The 24925-nt window shown below is 42.2% G+C and overlaps 1 protein-coding gene across 6 annotated transcripts in view; it reads right to left on the bottom strand.

Annotated features, from left to right (window-relative positions):
• Positions 1–152: 152 nt before the first annotated feature.
• LOC117158660 (uncharacterized) overlaps positions 153–24925 on the bottom strand; it is a 267429-nt gene continuing 242656 nt past the window's right edge. For all 6 annotated transcript variants that reach the window (XM_076618345.1, XM_076618344.1, XM_076618348.1 and 3 more), the window contains one exon: positions 153–18101. In XM_076618345.1, the coding sequence (XP_076474460.1) occupies positions 15853–17934 (2082 nt within the window). In that variant the 5' untranslated portion in view covers positions 17935–18101 and the 3' untranslated portion in view covers positions 153–15852. The remainder of the gene's footprint in view (positions 18102–24925) is intronic.

Genomic DNA, 24925 nt, shown 5'->3' with positions numbered 1-24925 from the left:
ATGACCGACAATATGCCTGACTCAAGTGAAAAATATTATCTGCAAATCTGATGCTTTCTAGTAACATGGAGTATGCATGGGGACGACGTGGAGTGCCTGGATGGATGGTACTTCACGATAAGGATCAGTTGGGAAGATACATACACGCAGCATTAAAAAAAGGAATTGGTCAACTACTTTATTGCCATTCTTCACGTGGTACAAAACATAGTTCGGGTGCGTACGAGCACGCTTAAGTACAAAACAAAAACGATCCTCTACAAGTAGTCTTCTCCAGCTGCATGGCGAGAGCAAACAAGTAGAAAGGTAAGAAACAGAGAAAGAGACAAGAGTAAGACGAGATGGAGCAGGGAAAGATAGAGAAAAGAAATTTAAAAAAAAGAAGAGAGAGAGAGAGAGAGAGAGCTGTGTTAACGTTAAATGCATACATATCTGTATATGTATCTGTATACGTATAGAAACATGTGTGTGTGTGTGTGTATATATATATATATTACGACTTCGTTAACAACATAAAATGTAATTATTCACATAACACAATAATCTGTGATCTATAATATTATAACGATCTGTCTTTTGTACTGGATAGGCCAACACGTACAGTTTCCTATATACATATAGTCGAGATTCTTTATTAAAGTTCCTTTCTTTCGTTGATCTTCGTTTAATTACCATATAATTCAATGAGAAAGAAGAATCCATTTATGAGTAATAAAGCGCGAGCTTGGCCTGTCGCTTTCTTTTCATCAGGCACCGTGCAGCCCCGTTTGAGTATTATTTAGTTTATTCGTTTAATTAATTATTTATATTGAAAGTATCTCGTAACAGATATATCTCGTTGCCATGGTAACCTTGGAATTGGGTTTGCCATCTCGACAACGGCCAACAGTATCGAAGTTCTCCGTTGTCCTTTAAGATTAGGCTTCGTATTAACTAAGGTATAGGGTGTGAGAGAAAAAGATGATACATATATATATATATATATTTATCTATAACATATGTATATATCTATAAACACATGGGGGTGTAACGTTAAATTAAGAACGCAGTGCAGCGTAATTGGAAGGGATCGTTTTATAATACAACGGTACCTTGAGTATTATTCGACGTGAACAAATCGGCGCGACGGCTCTCTCAACGTCTGTCGTCGTTGAATCACGCGGTAACGATATAATTATGCTTACGATTAAGCGAATCACGAGTAACGATTGTCGTTGATGAATCGCAGTTGGCGGGAATCGATTCTGTGCCGAGAGGAAATTCGCTTCAGCCTCCATTGCTTATTCAAGTCGTTAACATCCTTCACAGTTTATTTCAAGGAACAATTAACAATATTTCTTCTTTCTTTCTTCTCTCTCTCTCTCTCTCTCTCTCTCTCTCTCCTCATTGTAATCTCTTCAACGTGTCGAGAATTAGCCAAAGAAGAAGAAGAAGTAGAAGAGGATAGCAATGTTAAAATACGTTATTAGAGTTGCTGAAAATGTTACGTTCTCACGAACCTCTTGGATTTTTATTTGGCGTAAACGATGGTACGCATTAATAATCCTTAAGGATGTTGTCCCGTAAACGCGTAAGGTAACGCGTCCCATATTGCATTTGTACACAGTTTGGGCACGTTACGAAAGAGAGTGAAATAATGCGAATAACTACACGTATATATTACGATCTATCGTTTCGTATATGGATACTAAGATTGCACTTTTAGATTGAATAGGCGAATTGTAAGTAATTCCGCTACGTGAAATTTCGTATATTCGGTTACGATTTAATTTACATCGATTAAACTTTGCTACGCGGCTCTAAGTATTAACGTTATACCGACTTGTGTGTAAATATCACGTCTCAAACATCACATTTCTTTACTTTTCCATCACGTTTACAGAGCAGCTTTAGTACGGTGTACTGTCGCGTTTGAAATTTTTCATACATTCTTGCAACAATTTAATTCGACAAGTTGCGAAAAGTCTGAATGGCTTTCGTTTATTATCCACATAGAAACCGTTGAACATTCGTATGCACCTGTGTACATTCCAATCGAAGGAAATTAATTCTGTGCAACTCTCACTCTACAACAAAGTGTAGCAAAAATGTACGAAACAATCCAGACGATCTGAAACAGAACGAAAAAAAAATAAAAAAAAAAAGAAAAGAAAAACGACCTCGCAATTCGCACACAACGTTCTCGACCGATTTAGATCCCAGCGTTGCACGAAAGACTTTCTTTCTATTCGCGGACAATAGGCTCACGGTCCGAGCAGATCTCGCATGCAGACGCGTCTAAGATGCGGCAAGCCTTCTTTTTCACGGCAATAAAATTCACCTATGATAGTCGGGCCACGACATTATCCTCGTTTACCCGATTCAACCGTGGCGACCTTTGCACGTGAACGTTGCACCTTTCCGTGCAATCTTCCATCTACGGAGGCCATTGTTGCTGTATCTCTCGTTGCTCTCGTGGTTCACGGCGAAAGAGAGACGGGGGTGTGGCGCACCTTCCTCCTACCTTTGGAAGGTTAACGCGCTGTAGCGGTATATTAGTCAACCACAATGGGCCGCGGATGTCGTTGAAAAATTCCGGGACCAACCGGGGCGAATGCATCGTTCCGAGATTTCACCACGTTCTTCGATACTTTTCTTTCTCCTGTCAATGAATGTACAATAGGACCTTGAACCGCTTAATCACCGAGAAATCGGATAATCAAATTTTTCGTGATCGAACGACCGAAATTGCACCATATATTACGCGTGTCTCGATTATTTTCCTCTTGGTGTTTCTAGATTTTCCCAGCCGACAGATTGGACATTTTTGTTCAAATTCGCAAGGTTAATCGCATCTGTCACGTATGTTCGTACGAAGCTTCTTATTTCTTCTAACGTGTAGATTCGTTCTCTTCTCTTGAACTATGGACATTCGTCAATGGCTTCTAAAATATATAAATCGTTCGTATCCAAAGGCAGGAATTCCGAGGCTTTCGCCTTTTATTCGTTACTTTCAGCTCGTTCTCTGTAAGCGTCCCAACAACGAGTTAATTAAAAGGATCGATCTGATTAAAGAACCAGGCCAATTAGAACGACACAATAGCAAAGCAACGAATCACAGTCGTCTTCTCGGCTACAAGGCGAAATCGGCAGATCGATTACGGCCGTACGATTCTCTGTGTGTATAGATGAGAGGCGATTAGAAGCCGGGTGGGTCGCAATCTGACTTTAAATTGGTGAAAGCCGCGCCGCTGGTGACTTTAAACACCGGTTGTAACCCTTATAAGGCGGCTCTCATCATATCAGGCCCCAAGAAGCGTATGGTTGCCGTCAATGGTGTCCGTGCCACGGGCTTCGACTAACGCGATTTTAAAGAACAGCTATAAAGAAAGAGGAACGAGACTTAATCACGAGCACACGCCGATTAGCCGTAGCCTGCTATCGATCTACCTCGTAAATAGAACTCGATGACGTTTTTTTCTGAGACCGCCTTGGACCGGCCCATTAATTGGAGCGCCGACCATTGCACGCGTTTCTCTTCTGTTTCTGCCTTATTCCTCTTTCAAGCTGCTGCTGCTGCTGCTGCTGCTGCTGCTGCTGCTGCTGCTGCTGCTGCTACTACTTGAAACGTTGTGGTACAATATACTTCGATGTGTCGCGGCTGGCAAAATAAAATACAGAAAATTCTAGCTGCAGTCAACCTGTTAATCGAATTAGCGTCGAAACTGTTAGACTAAAGCATTTTTTTTTAATGTAACAATTTATAAACGCACGATGCTCGTTCTGATTTAGTTCTGATACTATCGGCGAAGTTTACACGTTGTTCTACCAGCGATTATTCATAAAGCGTACGGAAAGAATTTGAGCATCTCGTTTTCTAAACAGTAAACTTTAACGAGGTTAAAATATTTGGTGCGCATCGAACGATATCGATGAATTTTACATAAGACTGCTCGCTCGTACTTCATTTTATGCTGTTTGAAATGTCATGAGTCGGGCCATTGCGGACAGTTTTCATTCCTGAATAATTAGAGTCGTTGCTCGTGTCACACTTAGAATTCGCGACAAAGGGTACGGTGTGGATACGTCGTACAAACGAAAGATAATACCGCAACTAACTTCAAGAGATTTTGAAAGCTTGTTCGTAACGAACAAAGTTCATCGACTCGCACGACATATGGTAATTGTAAATTATCGAATAAGACGCAAAATGTACCGAGTATTTAAAAGAGGACAATTCACAAACAATACTTGTATTTAACATTTTAGATATAATTGGAAATAGCTTTTCTTATAAATACAATTGCGAATACTTGAGAATAAAGAAAGAAACTCGATGTGGAAACAACTTAACGCGAAAATACGCTGTCTGCTATCATTTTTCGTTATACTGAAATCGCCAGCGTTACGAAACAGATTTTCCAAAGACACCTGCGCAATAATTCTCATCGAGCCAGGTTTCACGCACCAAAGAAAAAAAAAAAAATAGAGAAGGAAAAGGAAAAATAACGATAGAAATACCTTGCAGCCACATTAATTCCAATTAAAATTTACGCTCTCCATTAATACCACACAAGTTGCATTTTCACTTCCCTCTTCGCTATTTTGCTTAACCTTTAAACAACGAGATAATGTTCTCTCCGAATGGCCTTCGTTTAAACCTTACAAACTTGCAAATGCACGAACAGACGTGGTTATCAGATATCTAGCCAGCCAAATCGAATAACGTTCGATCGCAACTGTGTTCCTAGTGGCGATAGTCAAGAATGAGTCAATTAAGCGAGTTGCTATGATCGAGTCAGCGGCTGTACGTTTTGCGACAGGCGTGTTCCAAGTAGTTCGGCTTAATTAAAGCGATAAAGAGATATCGGGACAAGATATTGTTGCCGCGATAACGTATGAAAATACGTTTGGCCGGCGTTTACGATAATTCATCGCTGTTCGCTAATTATGCGCTTAATTAGAATATTTATACGTCGGGGGCTTTCCTGGAACTCCCACTCGGCACATGGACATCGACTTCATCGTGAAATCGTGATAGTTTCTTTCGTTGTACGATTTCTCCTTGTCTCGATGTTTCTTTTCTTTTCCTTTTCAATTACCGCTCTTGTATCTCTTTTTACTTTTGAAATTTGCTAAAGCAACGTTCGCTAAGTCGCTGTACGACGTTGTCGAACTGGTGGACGGATCAGACTCGCGAGAAACGACGCTTCGCTTTTCAGAAAATTCGTAGAGATTCGCAGAACGTGCGACGTCGATTCGCAACTGTCATCGATTCGTCGATCGCTCGATAGCAATTCCCATTTCGGAATTCAGATGTTATCCTCTGGTCGTTGGTGCTGCCTCGTTAATTTCCATCGGTGTTGTTAGCTTCGTAGGAAACATCCAATTTTTGGTTTCGATGGTAACGTGCGTTTAACAGCGATGGATCCGCTTTCTTCGGGTTTTACTATGATTGTACTCTTGGTACGACCACACGCATGGTGTCGTGGTTATTTAGACCTTGTGACTACCTGTTTGCTAATTAATTCTTGGAATTGTTGTCGGAGTGCGTACGAGAATAAAAGTAAAAGATTATACGGCGGAGCATAGGTGTCTGTTTTCCTATTTTTTCGCGATTTTTTTGATGAAAAGCGACGGTAGAAAAGATTCGAGTTCTGGGAAAGATAAGTTGGAAAACACAGCGAAGCGAAGACCGATCGCGTTAACAGCCCACCATCGAATTACAAGTCGATAACACGCTGACAACGAGAGAGTTATCTCGCCGCTAACCGAGGCAGCAATCAGCCAGCAACACGTTCTTGCCAGTTGACTAATTCATCGTGGATGACGCGAAGCGCGTCTTCCCTCCCATAGACTGGAAGAAAAGATGGGAAGAATTTCCTGTCGTTAGTGCAACGAGATATCGTTAGAACGAAAGTAACGGACCTCGACGTCACTGGTCACCTTGCAATCGTCATGGCAGCCTGCAATGGTAAATTGGCTACGCGTCATTAATAGCAGGCTCGGCGAATTACCACATCACCCCTCGATAATGTCAGCCACTCGATCAACGAGAAAACTTAGCAGGAACTCTGCTACATTAACGTTCGGCTACTGGATGTAACGTGGATCGAAGAAACGTGGATCTGAGTTGAGAGCAGTCTGGTTTCAGCGAATATCATAAACGATGCTCTGATGATGACGTTGATACATCCTTTCCTGGAATTTTCTCGTCTTTCGTCGCCATTTCCAGCATCTCGTTGACAGATGTCGATGTCGAGTGGATTTCATAATCGTTCTAATTTATCGATTAAATTTCAAATGCCGACCATTTTGGTACCTGGACCATTGAAAATGTCAACTATACGGAAACGTACGCGCCACAGTTAATTATCGTTCACGCGTTATCTCCAAGAGGATAAGGATAATCGTTGCGAGGCAAAGGCGATGGAAAGGAAGAAGCTAGAGAGCGAACGATGCCTATCCTTCGATCAGCAATTACCTTGACATTATCCGAACGAATCGGTAAAGAACGGTCGGCGTGTAGAACGCTATCGATAATATTTCGCGATGAGAAACAGTAAATCGCTGGCTGGTCGAATTCCTATGGCGATCGGTCGCGATCTCCGGACCAAAGTGCCACGGCCGTACCGGTTTCCTCTCTGTCACGATTTAGTCCATAAAACTGACTAATGATACCGGTGAAACGTAGCAGCAGGCAGCTACAAGATCAATGGAAATCTCACCTGCAACTATGCTTCAAAGGCCACCGAGTTGCCTTCTGTTATTCTCGATAGGCAGTTTCTGACAAAGTTACGAGCACCGATCTACGATACCATCGCGCGCACCTGCGAGAAAACGATACCTGCTCGGTCGATTGTGGAACATTTTCCCTTCTTTTTTTCCGGAAACTAGCGAAACGGTGCAAGCGACCGGCAGAAACGCGAGGAAACATAGCCCGGAAAGGAAATCGTTCTGAAAATTTTAATCTCCATACGTCTCTCGGCTAGACCAACTAGTTGGTTCTGTTGGCTGGCGATGAAACGCCGCGAAATTGCCGCTTGATAACTGCAAGACGGTAAATTATCAATAACCGATAAAACGGACCGGTTCCATTACGCGCGAGATAAAATTTGCTATGTTCGAGGATTCGAACGATAGACTTTTCGTTGCTGGTCGCCGATGTTCCACTTGCGAATGTGGATCAGATTAGGGTAATTTGCCGTCGTGAAAGGCTGTTAGTGGTTGAAACAGTGATAGGCGCGGTGATAAATCTTGGGTAGATCGAGGCAGGTGCGTGCAAAGGAAGTTGGCAGAGGATGTCAGTGTTTGAAGAAGATTTATAACTACTGAATAATAGCGTGAGCAAAGGAGAAGGAAACTGAAGAAAGAAGGGACATTCGCTATCAATCTGCGAAATTTCTATTCCACGTAGAATATCGTTTGGAAATAACACGATAGACTTCGTGGGGAAAAAAGTGATACGAAAGATTTTCCCCCGCCCTTACGAGATAAATGTATAGGAAATGATACCTAAGGTTCGTATTTATATAGAGGATTTTGTGAATTGCGTACAGGATTTTCCATTAAAATTTATCTTCCGCCACAGTGTTCTCCAAACCGAACTAAATTTGATCTCTGTGATCTCTATCTTTTCTTGTATAGTAGAAAGACGACTTTTAAATACGCCGAAGCTCTACATGTGCCTCGAAGCAGCACAAATGCGGAATAATCTCCAAATTTTTATTTCGGCTATCAACAACTAACTATCTGACTATCAACAACTAACATCGACACTCATCAACATCAACCAACAATCGACTAAATCAATCTGAATTTAGTAGAATTCCATATTTAGTGGAATTATGCGTAACTACAAAGTCGAAATGTTTGTACGTGGAACGAAATAATCGAGAAGAAAAATGTACTTGAACGTTTGGCACACGAAACGCACCTCGAAACCCACGAATGCCACCGACACTGGCAATCTACGAGTCACTTAGGCTGATTGCCGACGAAACTAAATCTACCCGCATAAAGTCAATCCGAAGAGAAACAATTCCAAAACCTGTGTGTAAGTTGCACACTAATCCCATGACCACAAGCGAAGCCGCTGCGAACAACATTGTCTCGCAGTATCCGTCAAATCGTCCGCTTAACCACAACCGCTACCAGTTTTCCGCGACCGCAAGAGGAATGACCACAAATAGAGCGACGTCCTTTGCAACAGAAGCAACTTTTCCGAACGATTCTTCGAGAAGATTGCCTTCCATATATGTACGGCGTGATAGCCGGAAGTCTGAACGATTCGCGAAACACGTACGAACGTGATCCTGAACATTTCGAAACTCCGTTCGTCGATCGACTTTGCAAGGCTTTAGGCTAAGAGTTGGAGGAAAGTGCGAGGAAAAATTGAAAATACACTGTGTTTGTTGGTCTAATTTTCCAACCGCGAACGAAGACGCAAAGAGAGTGGACGTTGTTCTTGCAGAAACCGACCGTTCTAACCGCCTAACTGGAAACCACAGGAAAAATGCCACGTGAATGCGAAAAAATATGTTTGAAGATCTTTATTTTTTTTCTTGATTGGTTAATAATTTAAACAACTGATCGTTGGTATGAAATTACGCAAAAATAATAGCAAGATTACGACGTATATTTCAACAGAGCCGTAAATTGTCTGCTGTATGAAACCATAAAAGCTTCGCGAATGATCGCGATATAGAGAGTAAGACGAGGAATAAATTTTTTGAAAATCATGTACATTTCACGTTAGTTCGTAAAAATGTCCGATCGAATCGATTGTGGAATCGTAAAAGCACGACGGGGAATTCCTCGAAAGTTGCGCTCGAATTCATAAAACTTGGTTGAAATTCTTGCACAGTGTCGTTTGCGAAACAGCGACGATCGTAAACGGCGTGGTAAATTTTCTAAAAATCACGGTTTTTCTTTATGTCCGTAAGAGTTCGTAAAAGACATAGCCACCGTGAAACGCGGCGTGTAACGGGAAATCGTTCAAATGATAGGTAAATTTCGTGAAAATTAACTAGGTTTCGCAACCTCGCAGGTCTCCGCGAACGCTTGTTCAGCTTGCGTAGGATAAAATATTTTGAAAAATAATAGAAATTTGTTAGAAATATTTTATTAATTGTCGCGTTAATATTTTAGTCGTGCCAGTAATCTTAGATGGAAGTCTAGCTTTTTCTATATCGATATTTTATTTGTTCGGAAGGTGAAGATTTTTCGTCGATTTAGTATAGTTTCAGATCTTATAGCATAGAATATCTCGAAGAAAGAACTTGAAAAAAGAATTACCGTCATACGAATGATCGTGAATAAATTTTCAGCTTTTTTGAATTTATTATTCTATTTACCTTAGGCAATGAGAACTCGTAGATTTGTAATTCTAATATCGATTTATGAGTAGGCTATTGTTGCTGTAATTAATAGAAAGTTTCGTGAAATATTCATTCAAATTATATAGAATAAATGTAAATCTTTTATGGTCGGTCTCGTGAAACATTATGAAAGTGGTTATTAAGCTGGTTGCGAAAAAGGAAACGAAAATTGAATAATTGTAAAACGAGAATGGCAAGGAGAAGTACTAATTTTCTAAGCGTTTATAATTACTCGCAAGTAATTGAATTTCGTAAGCGGTTCGTGTGTACTTTACGATAATCTTGAAACCAAAGTTACCTTAGAATGTATACGTCTCTCGCAAAATATCGATTATTGCGATCGTACATTTTTGTAGAATACGAATAGATTATACAAACAGGAGAATCCTTTAATTGTCAATGCACTGGATATTTAGAAAATTAGGTTGCTCGGTAATTTAGCAAATTATAAAGATAGATCGTCGCTGGAATCATACGAAGCTTCGTATAACCACCTGTCCAAACGAATGATTAGATAAAAAAGTCGTGCTTTTATAAAATTCTGCAGCAACGTTGTTGGATATCTGCTTCTCACGACATCGTTATTTATCGTAAACGCCAACGCAATAGTCGTTTCTCTAAATACGTTGTACGGTATCCGTTAGTCAGCTGACCTTTGCTTCTTTGAAAGTTCATTTCTACATCAGAAGCCTATTATTATCTTTTGTACGCAGGATGATACGGGGAATCGATTTAATAAATTGAATTTACGAAAGAAAAATTGTAGGGTTCCATTAAAAAAAAAACAAAAAAAAATGTAATTGTACTTTTTGCTACTGCGTCAGTGTACTGTAAAAAGACTGCAAACTATTATACAGCTGATAGGATGATAAAATTTGCCGGACAATGGAAAATTTTCCACTGCGATTAGTATGTCCATTAAATCAGATTAAAAGCGATTGTAACGTTAAGACGACTAATGATATCTAAATAGCTAGTGTATGTGGTAGTGCACGTAGCAAATAGTAAAATATATTATTGCCATGTTTTTTAATGGGTAATTTAGATTTATAGCCTGGTGATTTCATTAAAAGGTAATAAACCTTTTATCTTCGTGCAACAAATGTCCTGTACAAACCGTTTTACCTCTATAACCTGTCATATATTTTTCCTACCTTCCTAATACACAATGATAATATCAACTTCACGTTCAGGTTAACGAGTTTCTTTTCTCCGTTAATACCGAAATTCATGCCCTAAAGGATTGCGATTGCTGTGTTTCGTGTGCAACGATGATATCGTTGTTCGATCAGATACGATTTCTATACGGTTTCTAGGGAGTCGATGTTTCGACCAATCGGCCCGTAAAAATTTCATCGACGTTCGCGAAAGAAAACGTTACCAAACGGTCACGAAAATGTGACGCAATTTCGCTCAGACATCAAACGTTTCTAACACGTTTCAGTTGGCGAACGTTGGCAGACAGAGTTCGTAATTTATAAACTTGCCTACAGCTGATTCGTACTAATCGCTGAACCGGTCTATTTTTGCCATTTAAAAGGATATATTCTAATATTAAAAGACCAGAGAGATTTTACGCTCGCTAATTTCCAAGTAATTTGGCAATGCGCCTTTAAGCTATCGGGATAAATTTCGTAAAAGCAATTTAGAAGAGATATACATTCCCATTATTCCAACGAACAACCACAGCGTCTTGTATAATTCTATTCCGCAACAGTTGCTGTCCTTTTAACGTTCCCATAACGAAAGGGTTGAAATCGCTCCACCAAAGCATGTCCAACAAGTTTCCCACTTCATTTTCCCCTCGAACGATCATTGCCATTCACCACCAACCGCGTCCACTTCTTTACATCGAAAAGCTCAATTAAATCTCTCTTTCTCTCTGTACAGTGAAAATTCCAAATGGATTCGATAGTCCGTACAGTGGAATCTATGTTCCTATCCCGTGAACTCGGTTCGCCAACTCGGCCGAAGAAGAAATTCACACCGTTCTCGTCCTTGGATCGTGAACGGCACATCGTTAATTGGAAATCGAAGTTTACGAGCGAAGATAAAACGCGATACGAACGAAGACAGCCTCGTTTCTGGCGTCGCGTCGTCTCGTCACAATGGCGTAAGAAGCAGAGAAAAAGATGCACGCCGAGGATATTCATAGGAAAAGCAGGATGGAGAAAAAGGAGGGCGATATGCACCAGGATGAGCGGTAAGTTCTTGCCTAGTTTACGTCATCCTGCTTTATTGCTTGCTTACTTTAGTTCAAAGACATTATTCGTACTCGAAGCCAATCGTACGGATATCACATTCTGTTGGTTGGCAGCTTTCGCATGGAAATTTTTCACTCAGCAACTACAAGTTCTTGTAATTATGACAAGGGCGGAGATTCTAAGAGCTTGTTCTTCAGGCTTCTGTCAGTCGTTAATTATTGGTCGAAACAGCTACGAGGAATTCTTACTTACTGACGAATTCATCCAACTGTATCGTGTACACCATACAGCCAGATGGGATTATCGAGTCGCCTATGCTTCGACAGCTTTGCGCAAAACGATCAAGTTTGTCGCACATCACGAGACACTGTTAGCCTTCGATGTAATGATAGAAGAGCGAGAAAATACCGTGTACTTTGGATCGAGCAAAAGAAAGTATCGACTTAATTGCGAACAAAATGTCGATTCGTTTCGATGAGTTATCGATCGATTAAGATCAATCGGCAGAGGAGTTCTCAATTGTTCGGTGGCTTGAACCGCTTTGTGACTGTGCAAATCGTAGCGATAGATTGGCGACGTGATAACAAACGTAGCGGCTTAAGCGTTGGACCGTTTCGCTGCTCTTGCAGATATTTTGCATCTAGAAATCGGTAGAAATATTCCAACGATCGGTTTTCTTTAGATTCGAAAAACTACAACGCAGCATCGACAAAATCGTCGCGTCCTATGTTGCTGTATGCATCGTCAGGTGATAAAATGTGCTGTACGAATATAGAAATAGTCAACGAGAAAATCGATAGAGTGAAAGAAATTGGAAAATTGTAATAGTTTCGTATTAAAACTTTATTCAATCTCCAAAACTAGATAACAACCAATGATTGATTACCATTACAATAAATAGCCAAATAAAAATTACTCTACGAATTATTACAAAATAAAGAGGCTTTGAAATATAAATTAGACAAGAGCTTGTATCTCATCGTGGTAGTGAACAGGATTTACGGCTGTGAACACGAAAGGACAATGAGCAACGCGACTTTGAACACCAAGGGAACCGCGCCGATTAAACGGTCGTTAATTGCTTGGCCGCTTAACGATTCGGCAGGGAAATGTAGTCGTGGGAAACGATCGTTGAAAGGTCAAAGGCAGTTTCCAGCTGAAAAGTCTGCTTGATAGCTGAGCCTGTTCTTCCTGTCTTTTCTTTCGGAGTTATCTTCTCTGAGCCAGTGGTAACGAGGATCGAGATAAGAACCGACGGAAGAATTACTGAAGAAAGTACTGTTCGTCCAAAATCAATTGCTTTCGTAATTCGTTTTACTTTGTCAATTATTTTGGTCTCGTTTCCTCTCTTCGATCTTTTGCTCTTTCGCCTGCCATATCTTGACGACGGTTTTGATCGTCGATCGCACACTATATTAAGAATTTTTCTGTATTTATGAGAAATTCAAGGGTGCGCGAACGCGTCGACCACGAAGAGATAAAACTTGGGAAAGGATCATTCTCAACGTTATTTACAACTCGATACGAATAAACAGTCTTCGGCCAATTGATTTTGTACGGAGTCCGGTTCTTACGTTTAAACGAGAAACGTATTAACAAATTGGACAGATTCGATCCGCGAATTAATAAACTTCTCAGTGAGAAAAAGGTGTTCGTCGATCAGCCGCGAGGTCAAAGAAATAACCGCGAAAGAAAAGAAATGGAAAATGAAATTTACTAGAAAAGGGGAAGGATGTTTTTCTGATGACGCGGAATGTCACAGGCAGCTTCAGGTTCGAACGTCTATCGGACGAATGAAAGGAGCGCGGCGCATTTTCTATAGTTGAGAATTCGCGATAGAAACGCTTTGAAGCTTTACAGAGCTGAAAGGGGGATTTCCGTGGGATCCGAACGAGGCTCGTGTGAACCGATCAGGCTTTTTAAGAGTGTTTCGAAGGTTAAATTCTTCGCAAAATCGTGCGTCGAACGTTTCGCTTTCACTCTCTTACGAATAACAGACGGCGGGACACGCGATCACCAGGTTAAACCAGGGACGAGCGTGGCCTCGCGCGTTGAGTATGTATCTAAATCACAGCTCGTGCTACTAATTACTTCTAAACTCTTATATATCTCTCTCTCGATACTCTGATACTTACCGATTTCTACGTTACATCCGCTATAGTCTACTATATGTCTCTGTGTGTATACATATATATATGTAAAAAAAAAGAAAAACAAAAGATGAGGGAAGAAAAGAGGTGAGAAAGAAAGTAGAAGAAGGAGGAGAATAAAAAGAAGAAGAAAAAGAATCTTCTCTGTAAAATATCTTCAACGTTAATATCTCGTAGCGGTAATTTAAATATCGATCATCGTGTACGATCATCGTCGACGTGGTCGTTTTCTTTTTTTCTTCTCTCTCTCTCTCTCTCTCGTTTGAAACAGCAAACAAGTCGTTTTAGGAACAACAATTTCACCGAATCGTTTCGCGTTGAACCACCGTCGATCGACGATTCGACTATAGCTCGTTTGAAATCAATTGATCGCTCAAGATCGTTTAGTAGACTTCCCTACTCCCCACCACGTTACTTAAATCCTTCGACGTTCTCTCTTTCTCGCGTTTTCACACCTTTATTCGTCTCTCTTTTTCTCTTCGCTTTTATACTTTTACATTTCCCGTCATTTTATTCCATTGTTTCTTTCGAGACACGTTAAACGACCTGGATCAATCGATATCGAACGAGGAATAATTAATTATGAGAATAAAAAAATAAAGGGCGATCTATGCTCGCCTGCTTAACCTAATCATCGTGAACTTATCGACCGGAATAACACGCTTCGTAACGAGCATCGCCAATGCGAGTTTCCAGACGCGTGCGCTATTCACAGATCGTATTCGTTAGAAAAATCGAACGATACATGCAGAAATTTATATCGGCGATAGGAACGGCTATGGAAGTCGCCGGAAGCTTCATTCTGCAGCGGATAAATTCACGACACGCGATTCGATCGCGATTCTAAGGACGGCATTCGATTAAGAAAACGTTGTTACGCGTGAGACAAGGGTACAGTGCCTGCAAGAGATATAGCGAGGTCGTAAAATGAAACGTTAGATTCGGTTAGACGGTGGTACCGACACGTGTTTCTCAAAGGCAATTTCTATCATCGTTGTTAAATTTAACGACGTGTTATAAAACCTGAGCTTGCAGAATATAAATTCATCGATTACAAGAACCTTCTTTGTTTTAAATTATCCTAGTCTTCTTCGATCATCGTTACTAGATCCAACGATGTGATGAAATCCTAGCTCGCAGAGTATAAATTCGGAATAAGTTAATGCTTAAGAAACGTAACGTGAAAATAAACAAATGTTTACGCGTGTTAATTAGAAAAATCCGTATAACACAAGTTGAGCTTAGTTTCGATACACAATCTCGGCTGTGAGTTTTCGTTTCAAGTTGTATACATCACTATAGATGTAATCGTCTCTTTCAGAAAACAAATCTTCGAAAATACGCAGCAAAGGAAAAATTGCTACTGACAACGACTTGACATCAGTCGACTCTAAATGAAGCTCTAGATCCTCTCTCAAAGTGTCCTCGAACAGTCTCTCAAAAACGTTTCAAATTACTCGATTCTCGAAGTTCATAAACTTCTATTTCTTTGCAAATTTACGATATCGCTATATCTCTTCCAACGACCACACGCGATATCGGAAACGCCTAGAAAGGAAAGCGTTCGAGGGAGCGTTCCGCGGCGTGGCTCGCTGAAGCCCATGCGTTTTACGAGGATCAGCTACCAGCGGCTACCAGTTCGCTCTTTCTGGCGTAACTCGTGAGCACCGCCGCGTGCAACTCGAATAAATATCCCGGATCGTTCTCCCAATCAGCAGGAAATTCTCTCTAAGACGAGATCGCGAGACGCCTGTCTAAAAATTAGTCCATGGACGTTGGCCGATCTCGCGATCCTTGGTCATGGTTCGCTCTGTGCCGGGGGTTCCGCGACCTGTCCGGTCGTAAATCATTCCCGCGCGGCCTCTCCAAGTGAACGAAGATCGTAATCGGAGAGTATGAAGAAACAGAGAGACAGAGAAACGAGGGTAAGGAAGAGCAAGAATTAAAGAGACAGAAAGAGAGATACGTAGAAGTGAATAGTAATAGAGGAAGACTCGCACGGTGTATCCTTCGTTGACCATCACCGTCGTGCAAAATCCGCACCGTGCCACCGGGAATAGAGAATGGAGTAGCAACGATCGAACGCGTCCAACTGGACACTGGGAACCGGGTGTGGGCCGTCTGGTCCTCCCAATGCAACTAACTGGGTGGATTACAGGCGGTCCCCGCTGGATCGACAGACACTTGGTGCGGTTGACTCCTATTTGTCACGCTGCTCGTCGTCGAGCTACTCGTTTCGCCGGATGGACTGGGATTCCCACTGTTTCCGCTGTTGCTGGTGCTACTGCCGGTCGCTTGCTGCTGGACACTGGGCTTCTGCGTCACGTGGGTCTGATAGTGCTTTGCCAAGTGCGCCTTCTGTCGGAAACTCTTGCCACATAAGGAACAGGCGAAAGGCTTCTCGCCGGTATGAGTTCTGATGTGAACGTTGACGCTGTATTTGTCCTTGAAGCCTTTGCTACAGATACTGCAATAGTGCAGCGAACGTTCCTTGCGTTGGACGCTGCCTGGAGAACCGCCGGAAGCGCCTTGCTGCGTGCCACTGGTGCTTCCACCGGTCTCTGAACCACTGCTGCCGTTGCTGGCTGCGTTCGAGTTGCTGCTGTTTCTGTTGGTACGTCGACAGTACTTCTTGGGAGCTTTAGTCGTGACCACTCTGGACGGAGTTATCTGAAGCTGGTTGGTGGACTGTTGTTGCTCCACTTCGGTTCGAGGAGTAGCTTGTTGCTGTAGAACATCCTGCTGAGCTGCTGTTACTACTGTAACCGTGCTAACTTGGCCTAGATCCGCGGGAAGAGTTATCGTTCCCAGACTCCCACTGGTTGGATCTAGCGTGTACATAACCGTTGTCGTCGCAGACACGTTGCAAACGGGCTCCAAACTGCAGTACGACTCTACCACTTCGTTGGCTATGCTCTTCAGCTTCTCGTAATCACCGGGACGATAGGTCGTTTGGTCTAACTGGGACAACAACAGATCTTCATCGGTACAAGTGTGCATAGATTCATCCTGCTGTTGTTGCTGCGGCTGCTGTTGTTGAGTCTGTTGTTGCTGTTGCTGCGGTTGTTGGTCGGACACTATCTGCAACCCAGCGTTGCTCGTCACAGGCATGGATATAGTGGATCCTTGAGTAGACGGCGAGGAAGACGAAACTACTTGAGTCGGACCTGTGTACAATTTTCCTTGAAGAGCGCTTCTTAGAAGACTCTCCGCCGAGTCACCTGCTCCAACCGCGACAGCAGCTGCAGCTGCGGCCGCAGCTTCCTGCAGATTCTGATCAGAAAGCTTCCAATCGTTATTATTATCGCCTCCTGTGCAATTGCCACCGCTGGATGATCCTCGGCCGCATAATTCCTTACTTTCGACAAATCCGCTGTCGTCTGTAGCATATTGGGAGGATGCAACAGAGAAACGATCTGGATGAAACCTGTCGTTGACTGTCCGCGACACTTCGGTCACGCTACTGGTCTGATCGTGTTCCTGCTCGGTAGACGCAGGTTCCATGCTCAGTATAGCGTCCAGGTCTAGATTGGGTCGCAGAGACCAAGAATCACTGGACGTGGGCGCTGGACTCTTGCAACAATCTAACGCATCCATAGAGTTGGCTTCGTTGTTCAACACGGTCAACGTGTAAATCGCGCCGTCCGTATTTTGTCTGTCGTTGGCTGAGCATCCTCGACCTACTCCTTGATGATGCTCGTTAGAACCTTGATGAACGCTCACGTTATCATTCCCGTGGCTCTGAGCATTAGCGTGGGCCGACCAGCAGTACTTGTTCAGGTCTTCCAAGAGTATATTACAGGTCTGCTCTTTGCTCTCGTCCGTGCCCCAATAATCACAATCCGACTGATCCATCGGTGTTTGCTCGTTGCTCTGTTGAACGTTGCAGGCGCTATGGTGCGTCCTCACGTGGTGATGGTGGTGATGGTGGCTGAGGGAGCCAGTAATCGTCGAGACTGGGGGTAGTGCTGTCAGAGTGTTGTTATTGGTTTCTTTGATGAACGGCGAGCTGTGTAATTCGCGATTAGTTTCGTGTTCCTCGTGACCTTGCTGGAGGTAGCCGATGCTTCTGCAGGTGGTACGATGCAGGAAGCTTTCTTCGTCGGACACGCCGTCCGTGGAGGCACAATGCGGTGGCGGAGAGACGACGAAGTCGAAGAAATCGGTCTTTGGCAGATCTTCCCCACCCCCTCCTGGGGCGAATGCCTCCGTTAGATCCATGGAGTAGGTTTGGTACTTCGTCCTCGTGGTGCTTTTTGTTTTTGGATCGGATTCCAGGTGGCCTTATTAGGCTGGCAGTCGCAGGTTTCAGGTGGTAGAAGGTGAATTTCAGTGATGGTAGCTGGCGTGTCTCCTTGCCCACCGCATCCTTGAGTTCGGGGAATCACCTGCAAAATAGAATTGAAATTTTCGTCAGTTGGTGGAATCCGTTTGCCCTCTGTTGGAATACTTTGTCCAATATTTCTAGTATTTTCGGTATCTTTATTTTTTTATACGATAGAGCTTCGTTTATACGAATACCATTTATTCGAACGAAGTTTTAACGTCCAATCGAACGGAATTGCAAATATTATCAATCTATTTTTCATCTAAAGATAGCACCAAAATTTTTGAACGAAAGTATCTATGAAACGTAGGGAGAGATATGTCATTTTTATATAACAAGATATTAAAATATAATTTATCAACTGATCTAATCGAATAAATACAAATTAGACGAATAGCAGCGGAATTTTTCATAAAGAGAATTCATCGGGCTGTCGATTTGGTGCACCCAGAGATCCAATCCCATAAAATCGCGGGACAATGGCGCATACCGCGACGCCGTGTCCCAGATTTTCCGCGTTTTCTTAGGCGACGGGCCAGTGAAATAGGATCGGCACCAACGCGGGCATTAGGCCGAAGAGCTAGTGTTCTTTCGCATGTTCTAGGCGTGGGAACGCACCGTGGCCGTGTATAAATTCACCGTAGCGAAGCTAGCCGGCACAACGATCAACCGTACACTCTTGGAGACAGTGGGATAGAAACAGAGAGCACGATCGACGCAGATCGACTCCCTTGAATCTCTGAACGAAGGAGAAACCGTGCCTTAGACAGAGACGGAATAAGGATGGAGAAACTAGAAGATAGACAGGCATACACTGTGAAACAGAGAAGGGAGAACGTAAAGACCGGGGACGTTGCGCATGAATATCGTGTGTATAGCGAGATTCTAATAACCGGGTCTATCACCGTTTCATTTTCCTCTAATCGCGTGATAGTTTATTCGCCTCTTCTTAAAGGAGCGTAAGGTCGATCGTTATTATCGTATCGCGGATTTTTATACGTCAAACGAGTATCGGTTTGGCAACTAAGCGATTGCGGATTTTGTCATTAGATGGTATCGACAAAATCCGCAATCACTTAGTTGCCAACCCAATAGTTGGTGCAGCAGCTTCAACGGAGACTCGTTTTATCTATTGGAAATTTTAAATTCGATATTTTCCACGGAAATGATATCGGTGATGTGTATCTTATGTCAGAAACCATCGATTGCACGCGATATTTCTTTCATTGTTCGTAGCCGCAGTCGGAACGAGTATTCATAGAACTAGATATTCATGACCCGATCGCTAGGATCAGCCTGTATAGGCGCTGCGCCGGTGGTACGAGGCATGAGCGGCATAGGCTTGCGCAACTTCTTTTCCGCGAGCTATCCTACAGCAACGCACCGTACCAAATTAATGCGGCAACAGTGCAGACGCGAGTCGCGCGGCTAAATGCCAGCCACGGTGTATAACAATTGATCGAGGGCCGCTCGCCACCCGGATGTCCGAGGACGGAACGGTCGATCCGCGTTGCGAAACCGAGGCCTGCAATCGCGATACATCATCCGCGTTCACGGAGAAGCGATCGCGCGGCAGCTTTGTAGATCCTAGTGGATCTTAGCGATCTTTATCGATCGGCTCTAGAGCCCGTTATTTTTAGGCAAATCGGAGATCAACCGGTATATCGTTACGAAGATTTTCAGTATTCGCGCTTTACCATCCGAAGGTTTTACCAATTCTTAAACGTCTAGGATTTCTATCACTGCTGCCGTTTACGATAAAAATTCGAATATTTTTTGAAAATAACGAAGCATTCTTCGAGTTTCGTTTCAAACGAAACGAAAATATAATTTACACGTGAGATGGAGGTACAAATTTCTACGATCAGAATCGCTTATCTGTACGTCTGCTTATGGAAAACGTAATTAGACATTTGCTAGAAATTTGATCTGCTCTGAAACGTGCTTGAAGATGATAATTTATACATAAAAGACGTATAGTAAAAAAAAGAAGGAAGAAAAAGAATGGAAGAAAGGAGAAGAGATAATGGAACAGATCGAATGAAATTGTTCGTTTCATCGATTCGCTTTTATCCTGTCGTCACTGCTGCTATCGCCACGACGAATTTTATCCCGTTACCGCAGATGGCGAAAGTGGATCTTTATCTATGATCACGTACGTGAGTACATGCTTACGCCGCAGCAGAACATCGGGGGTTGGTAACGATCGATCGATTCCGAAGTAGATCGATAGCCGGATATCGCTAAGAGCATTACACTTTCTCCGTCGGTCCAAGGGTCTCCGTTATTTTCGGTACAACGCACGGTCCTACAGAAAATGAACTTGCCGAATCGCTGCTATCATTAATCCTCGCGAGTATCTAACGAACGATCTGCCTTGTCGAAATTGCCAACGCTCTTTTTCGGGATGTGATGTCATTTTCGCTCCACGCGAGTATATCGTGCACGAAACACGATGTATCATTTTGATTAATGCTCTACAACCTTCTGCTTTGCGTAACGATAACTTAGGCGAGAGATAAATAACAGCAGGCAAAGTTTTCGGCAAGGAAAACACGGACTTGTTCCATTTTCGATGTACGTAGAAAGGGACGAATCGAGGAGTTGAAGTACTATCGAGTTGACAACTAAGTGATTGCGGATTTTGTCATTAGATGGTAATGACGAAATCCGCAATCACTTAGTTGCCAAGCCAATAAATTTGATATTACGTTGGCTGATAAAAGCGTTTGGACGCTTAGAAAAATTCACGATATATACCGGGTGATTTAAGCAACTGTAACAAACATGGCCATGTGCGTTGCAAAGTTATTATGTCATATTTCCAACGAAGTATTTTACGATTATTCGTTGACTGATGTACGTACGAGTCTGGTAATCGATAGAAAATTCTAATCAGACGTATGTTACAAGGTTCTTCGAGGCATTTCTCGACTTCCTATATACGGGACTTTATTATTAGCGATTTTGCGAGATTGCATCGAGGATAAAAAGCGCGTCTAGTGAAATACCAGTGAATAAACGCATCCTTGTCCATCACTCAGCTTTATTTTTGTCTATGGAAAATGATTATTCTTGGAAATGTGTTTTCATCCCCTTCGAGGTATTCCAAATATTCGTCGTCGCGATGTTTACAAAATATCGAGCTTCTTATTAGGTTGCCCGAAAAGTGTCTTTCTTTCGCAAACGTGTTTTTTACAACAGTGCACGTTCGTACAAACGGGAAACCAAGTTTGTGAAATATCGCGGTGTTTATCTCAATAGAACAAAACAGATCGCACGTAATTCGACAAAATAATATAACAGAAAAAACGCTGTCTATTATTTCCTCATAAAACTCAAGAAACTTTTCTGATAATCTAATACATAAATCTTAATAATTACATCTCTGGTTTCCAATAAAACCTGGTTGATTTATCAGCTATTTTTAAGAAACTCGTGTCACTGGACCTGACATTTTCACCTTTTTCCAATGGAATATTTTCTTCGTATTTTACGTCGTATCAAAATTCTTCTATTTAATCGTAAAATGAAAATAGAATGAAAAGGTCGATGAAAGTGTACTTGTCGCGTGAAACATCGGAGCGGTAAGAAACGTAATTCGACAATTGGTGTTCTGACACAGATTCGTGTTTCCTTTCGTTGCAAATAGCCTCGTAGGCTATCGTAATCGAAATCGTATTTACAATTACACATCGAATGTATCACAAGTTCAGCACAATGCGTACTATGGTCGTATTGCCGGTGATCTATCACAGGCAACAGTATATAATCGTCAAGTGTCTCCGCTTCATTAATTCGAGCCAGAGGAATGTCAGCGTAATGATCGTCATATTGCACGATCAAACTCTCACTGTCTTTCACGCGCTTATTATCACCGTGCATTTATTACTCAACGTGTTTTGTATTTCATCTAGTACGCGGTGGCATCAATCTTGCTTTACTACAACGTAATTAAAATTCCACCGCTACACAGATGAAGCAACCACGGTGATTGAAAACGCAGTAATAACCAAAAACGAAAAAGGAAGAACGAGAAAGAAGAAGAAGAAAAAAAAGAAGAAGAAAAGAAGATACAACGACGTTAATCCTGATTTTACGCTGATTTTATTGTATTCGTGCGTGGAATTGGAGAAAAAAGAATCGCACGTCGTTAGATTATTCGTATACATCAGACGATGGCATTTAGTAAAGATATTTATGGTGCGATACATTCCTCGTCAGATACGGAATAGTTTCGTGGAATGAATCGAGATTACGACAGGAACTATCTGTAATGGTCGTAAATGTGAACAGATCGGAGCGATTAGGTGTACGGTAGCGGACAAAAGAAAGTTTTAAGTTGCCGCGGCTAATTTACCTGTCTATTTGCGCATATTAGTAACTCGCGTATTAGACAGGTTTATCATCGTGTTGCGATACGAGAGACAAAAGTCCGACCATCGAATAAGATACAAAAATAAAGGGAATCTTTAAATAAAAGTGATATATATACAGGGTGGTTTGTAACTGGTGGTACAGGCGGAAAGGGGGCTATTCTACGCGAAAAAAGAAGTCGAAAATATAGAATAACAATTTTTCGTTCGAGGCTTTGTTTCCGAGAAAATCGACTTTGAATTTTCGCTCGGTACGCGTGCGGTACGTTATAACGGATCTCACTGTAGATCGTTGTCTCGATGGAAAAATTAAAAAAAAAATTTTTATTCTATATTTTCGACTTCTTTTTTCGCTTGTACGACCAGTTACCAACCACCCTGTATATATATTTATAGAGATAAAAATATTTGTAGAGAAAAAAGGAAGGTTCGGTAAACCGATCAAATCGCCAGCTACTTCTACTTTGTTAACTATCGTCTAATTATTTATTCCATTTCAAAAATTTGCTGGCAAAACTCGAAAGGAGAAAAAGCAAAGTACGGCAAACCGAGAAACAGGAAGTGGCGTTTTCGATCGATCGGCAAGAAAAGCGAAAACAGGTGTCGCTGCGTGTACAAAAAGGCCGCGAATTCGCGGAACCGGCGATGCTTATGGCTTCTCGTTATTCGATTTCGTCGTCCGTTTCTCCGTCCGAGATTTTTTGCATCGTGAAATCGTTGCGAGACCACGCCGAGAGATTCACGATTCGATGATGCCCGACTCGCCTCGGGCCGATCGTACCGAATGATCGTTGCTGAAACTTTAGGGTCGTTCCACCTCCGCTTTCCTATCGTCGCCCACGGAACTAGATCGCATTGCGCAAAACGACGCCTGGAAAAACCAGTCTTCCACGTTGTGTTGGTTGCGAGCGTCCCGTGACTTTGCGTTTATCCGCATTCCTTCGTACCTTATATCTTTTCGTACGGACGTTTGAATAAATTTCGCGTCTTCGACGAGTACTCGTAGGTAGGCGCGTGCATACTTCTGGAAAGCGCAGAACTGCGTGTACAAAGGACGCGGTAAATTACAGAAATACAGCGAACAGAAAGGTTGCTGGATGCTGCAATTAGAAAATGTCTAAACTCAATTTATCAAAGTAGGCTCAGTGATCGACGTTTACACGCTCGTAGTATGACAAGAACAGCTTATAAAACGTTGGCTATTCAACTTGCAACGAGGCAATCGCGCGATTGTTTCACGTGGAAAATATCAATGAATATCATTCGTCGATCGTAGTAGGGTTCATAGCGTAGAAAAGTTTGCACGTTCGCAGCGCTGCGACGCAAAAAGCAAAAGAATAATTCAAACTATCCTTGACATTTAGCTGAGTTACCGAGTTACCGGCAGGCCAATCTTCCGTTTGCCTGTTGCCGCAATAAGCAACGCTCGTTCGTGAAAGATCGCCGGTATTACATTTTTGTTCGCCTCGAGCTCCTGCGATTTAACCACCCTTGTGCGATTTTCGTGATACCAACTACAGAAATTAGTCCTTTGCTTTTTACATCGTGCGAATACGTAGAATCGCCAGATATTCGAATCGAAACTATCGCGTACGCGAACGCGTTTGTTCGAACTTATCGAGAAACTAGTCGAGTTTCTGTTCACTTCAATTTCAGCGAAGTTATATATACAGACGTAAAAATATCGTGGAATTTTCTAATCGATCGATGGAACGGTTTTCGCGGATCGTAATTGCAATCCGATCATGAGTCAGCTCAACCTTAAATCGCTTCACTCTCGAACAACTTTAGCGGATCTGCTTTTCCTATTCAAGCTGGTTAACGGTATCGTCGGTTGGCCGGCGACCTCTCGAGTTGAGAAATTTTTACGCTCCTATGAGATCATCTGGATGTTCACCAACTTTCCTCACGCGCGTCGTTATACATCTGCTTTCTCGCTACTCGTATCAAAATCGTCGAATCCTAATCGAATCGTTCGCGTACTCTTGCTAATTCGTTTAGCACCGTGTCGCAGACTCGTTCGCGAGTAACTTCATTTCAAAATTGTCAAACTTCCGTGAATCTTCGCGGCACGTTTTCTCGCACGTTACTCTTGTTCATTCCATTTACTAATTAATTTTTGCATGAAAATATACAGGGTGGTTGGTAACTGGTGGCACAAGCGGAAAGGGGGTGATTCTACGCGAAAAAAGAAGTTGAAAATATAGAATAAACATTTTTTTTTTTTAATTTCTTTTTAAATCTACAGTGAGATCCTTTATAACGAGACGCGATAAAGTGCAGGCGTACCGAGCGAAAATTCAAAGTCGATTTTCTCGAAAGCAAAGCCTCGAACGAAAAATTGTTATTCTATATTTTCGATTTCTTTTTTCGCGTAGAATCACCCCCGTACCACCAATTACCAAACACCCTGTATAATCGTAACATGCGAACGAAATGTAATGCCAACAGTGGTATAGGCGCTTCGTACTACGTCAAACAATCTCGCAACGTGTTCGAACGTGTATCA

This window comes from Bombus vancouverensis, chromosome 5 (genome assembly GCF_051014615.1).
Source record: "Bombus vancouverensis nearcticus chromosome 5, iyBomVanc1_principal, whole genome shotgun sequence".
Taxonomy (NCBI): Eukaryota; Metazoa; Arthropoda; class Insecta; order Hymenoptera; family Apidae; genus Bombus; species Bombus vancouverensis.
This window is presented reverse-complemented; position numbering and strand designations above follow the sequence as displayed.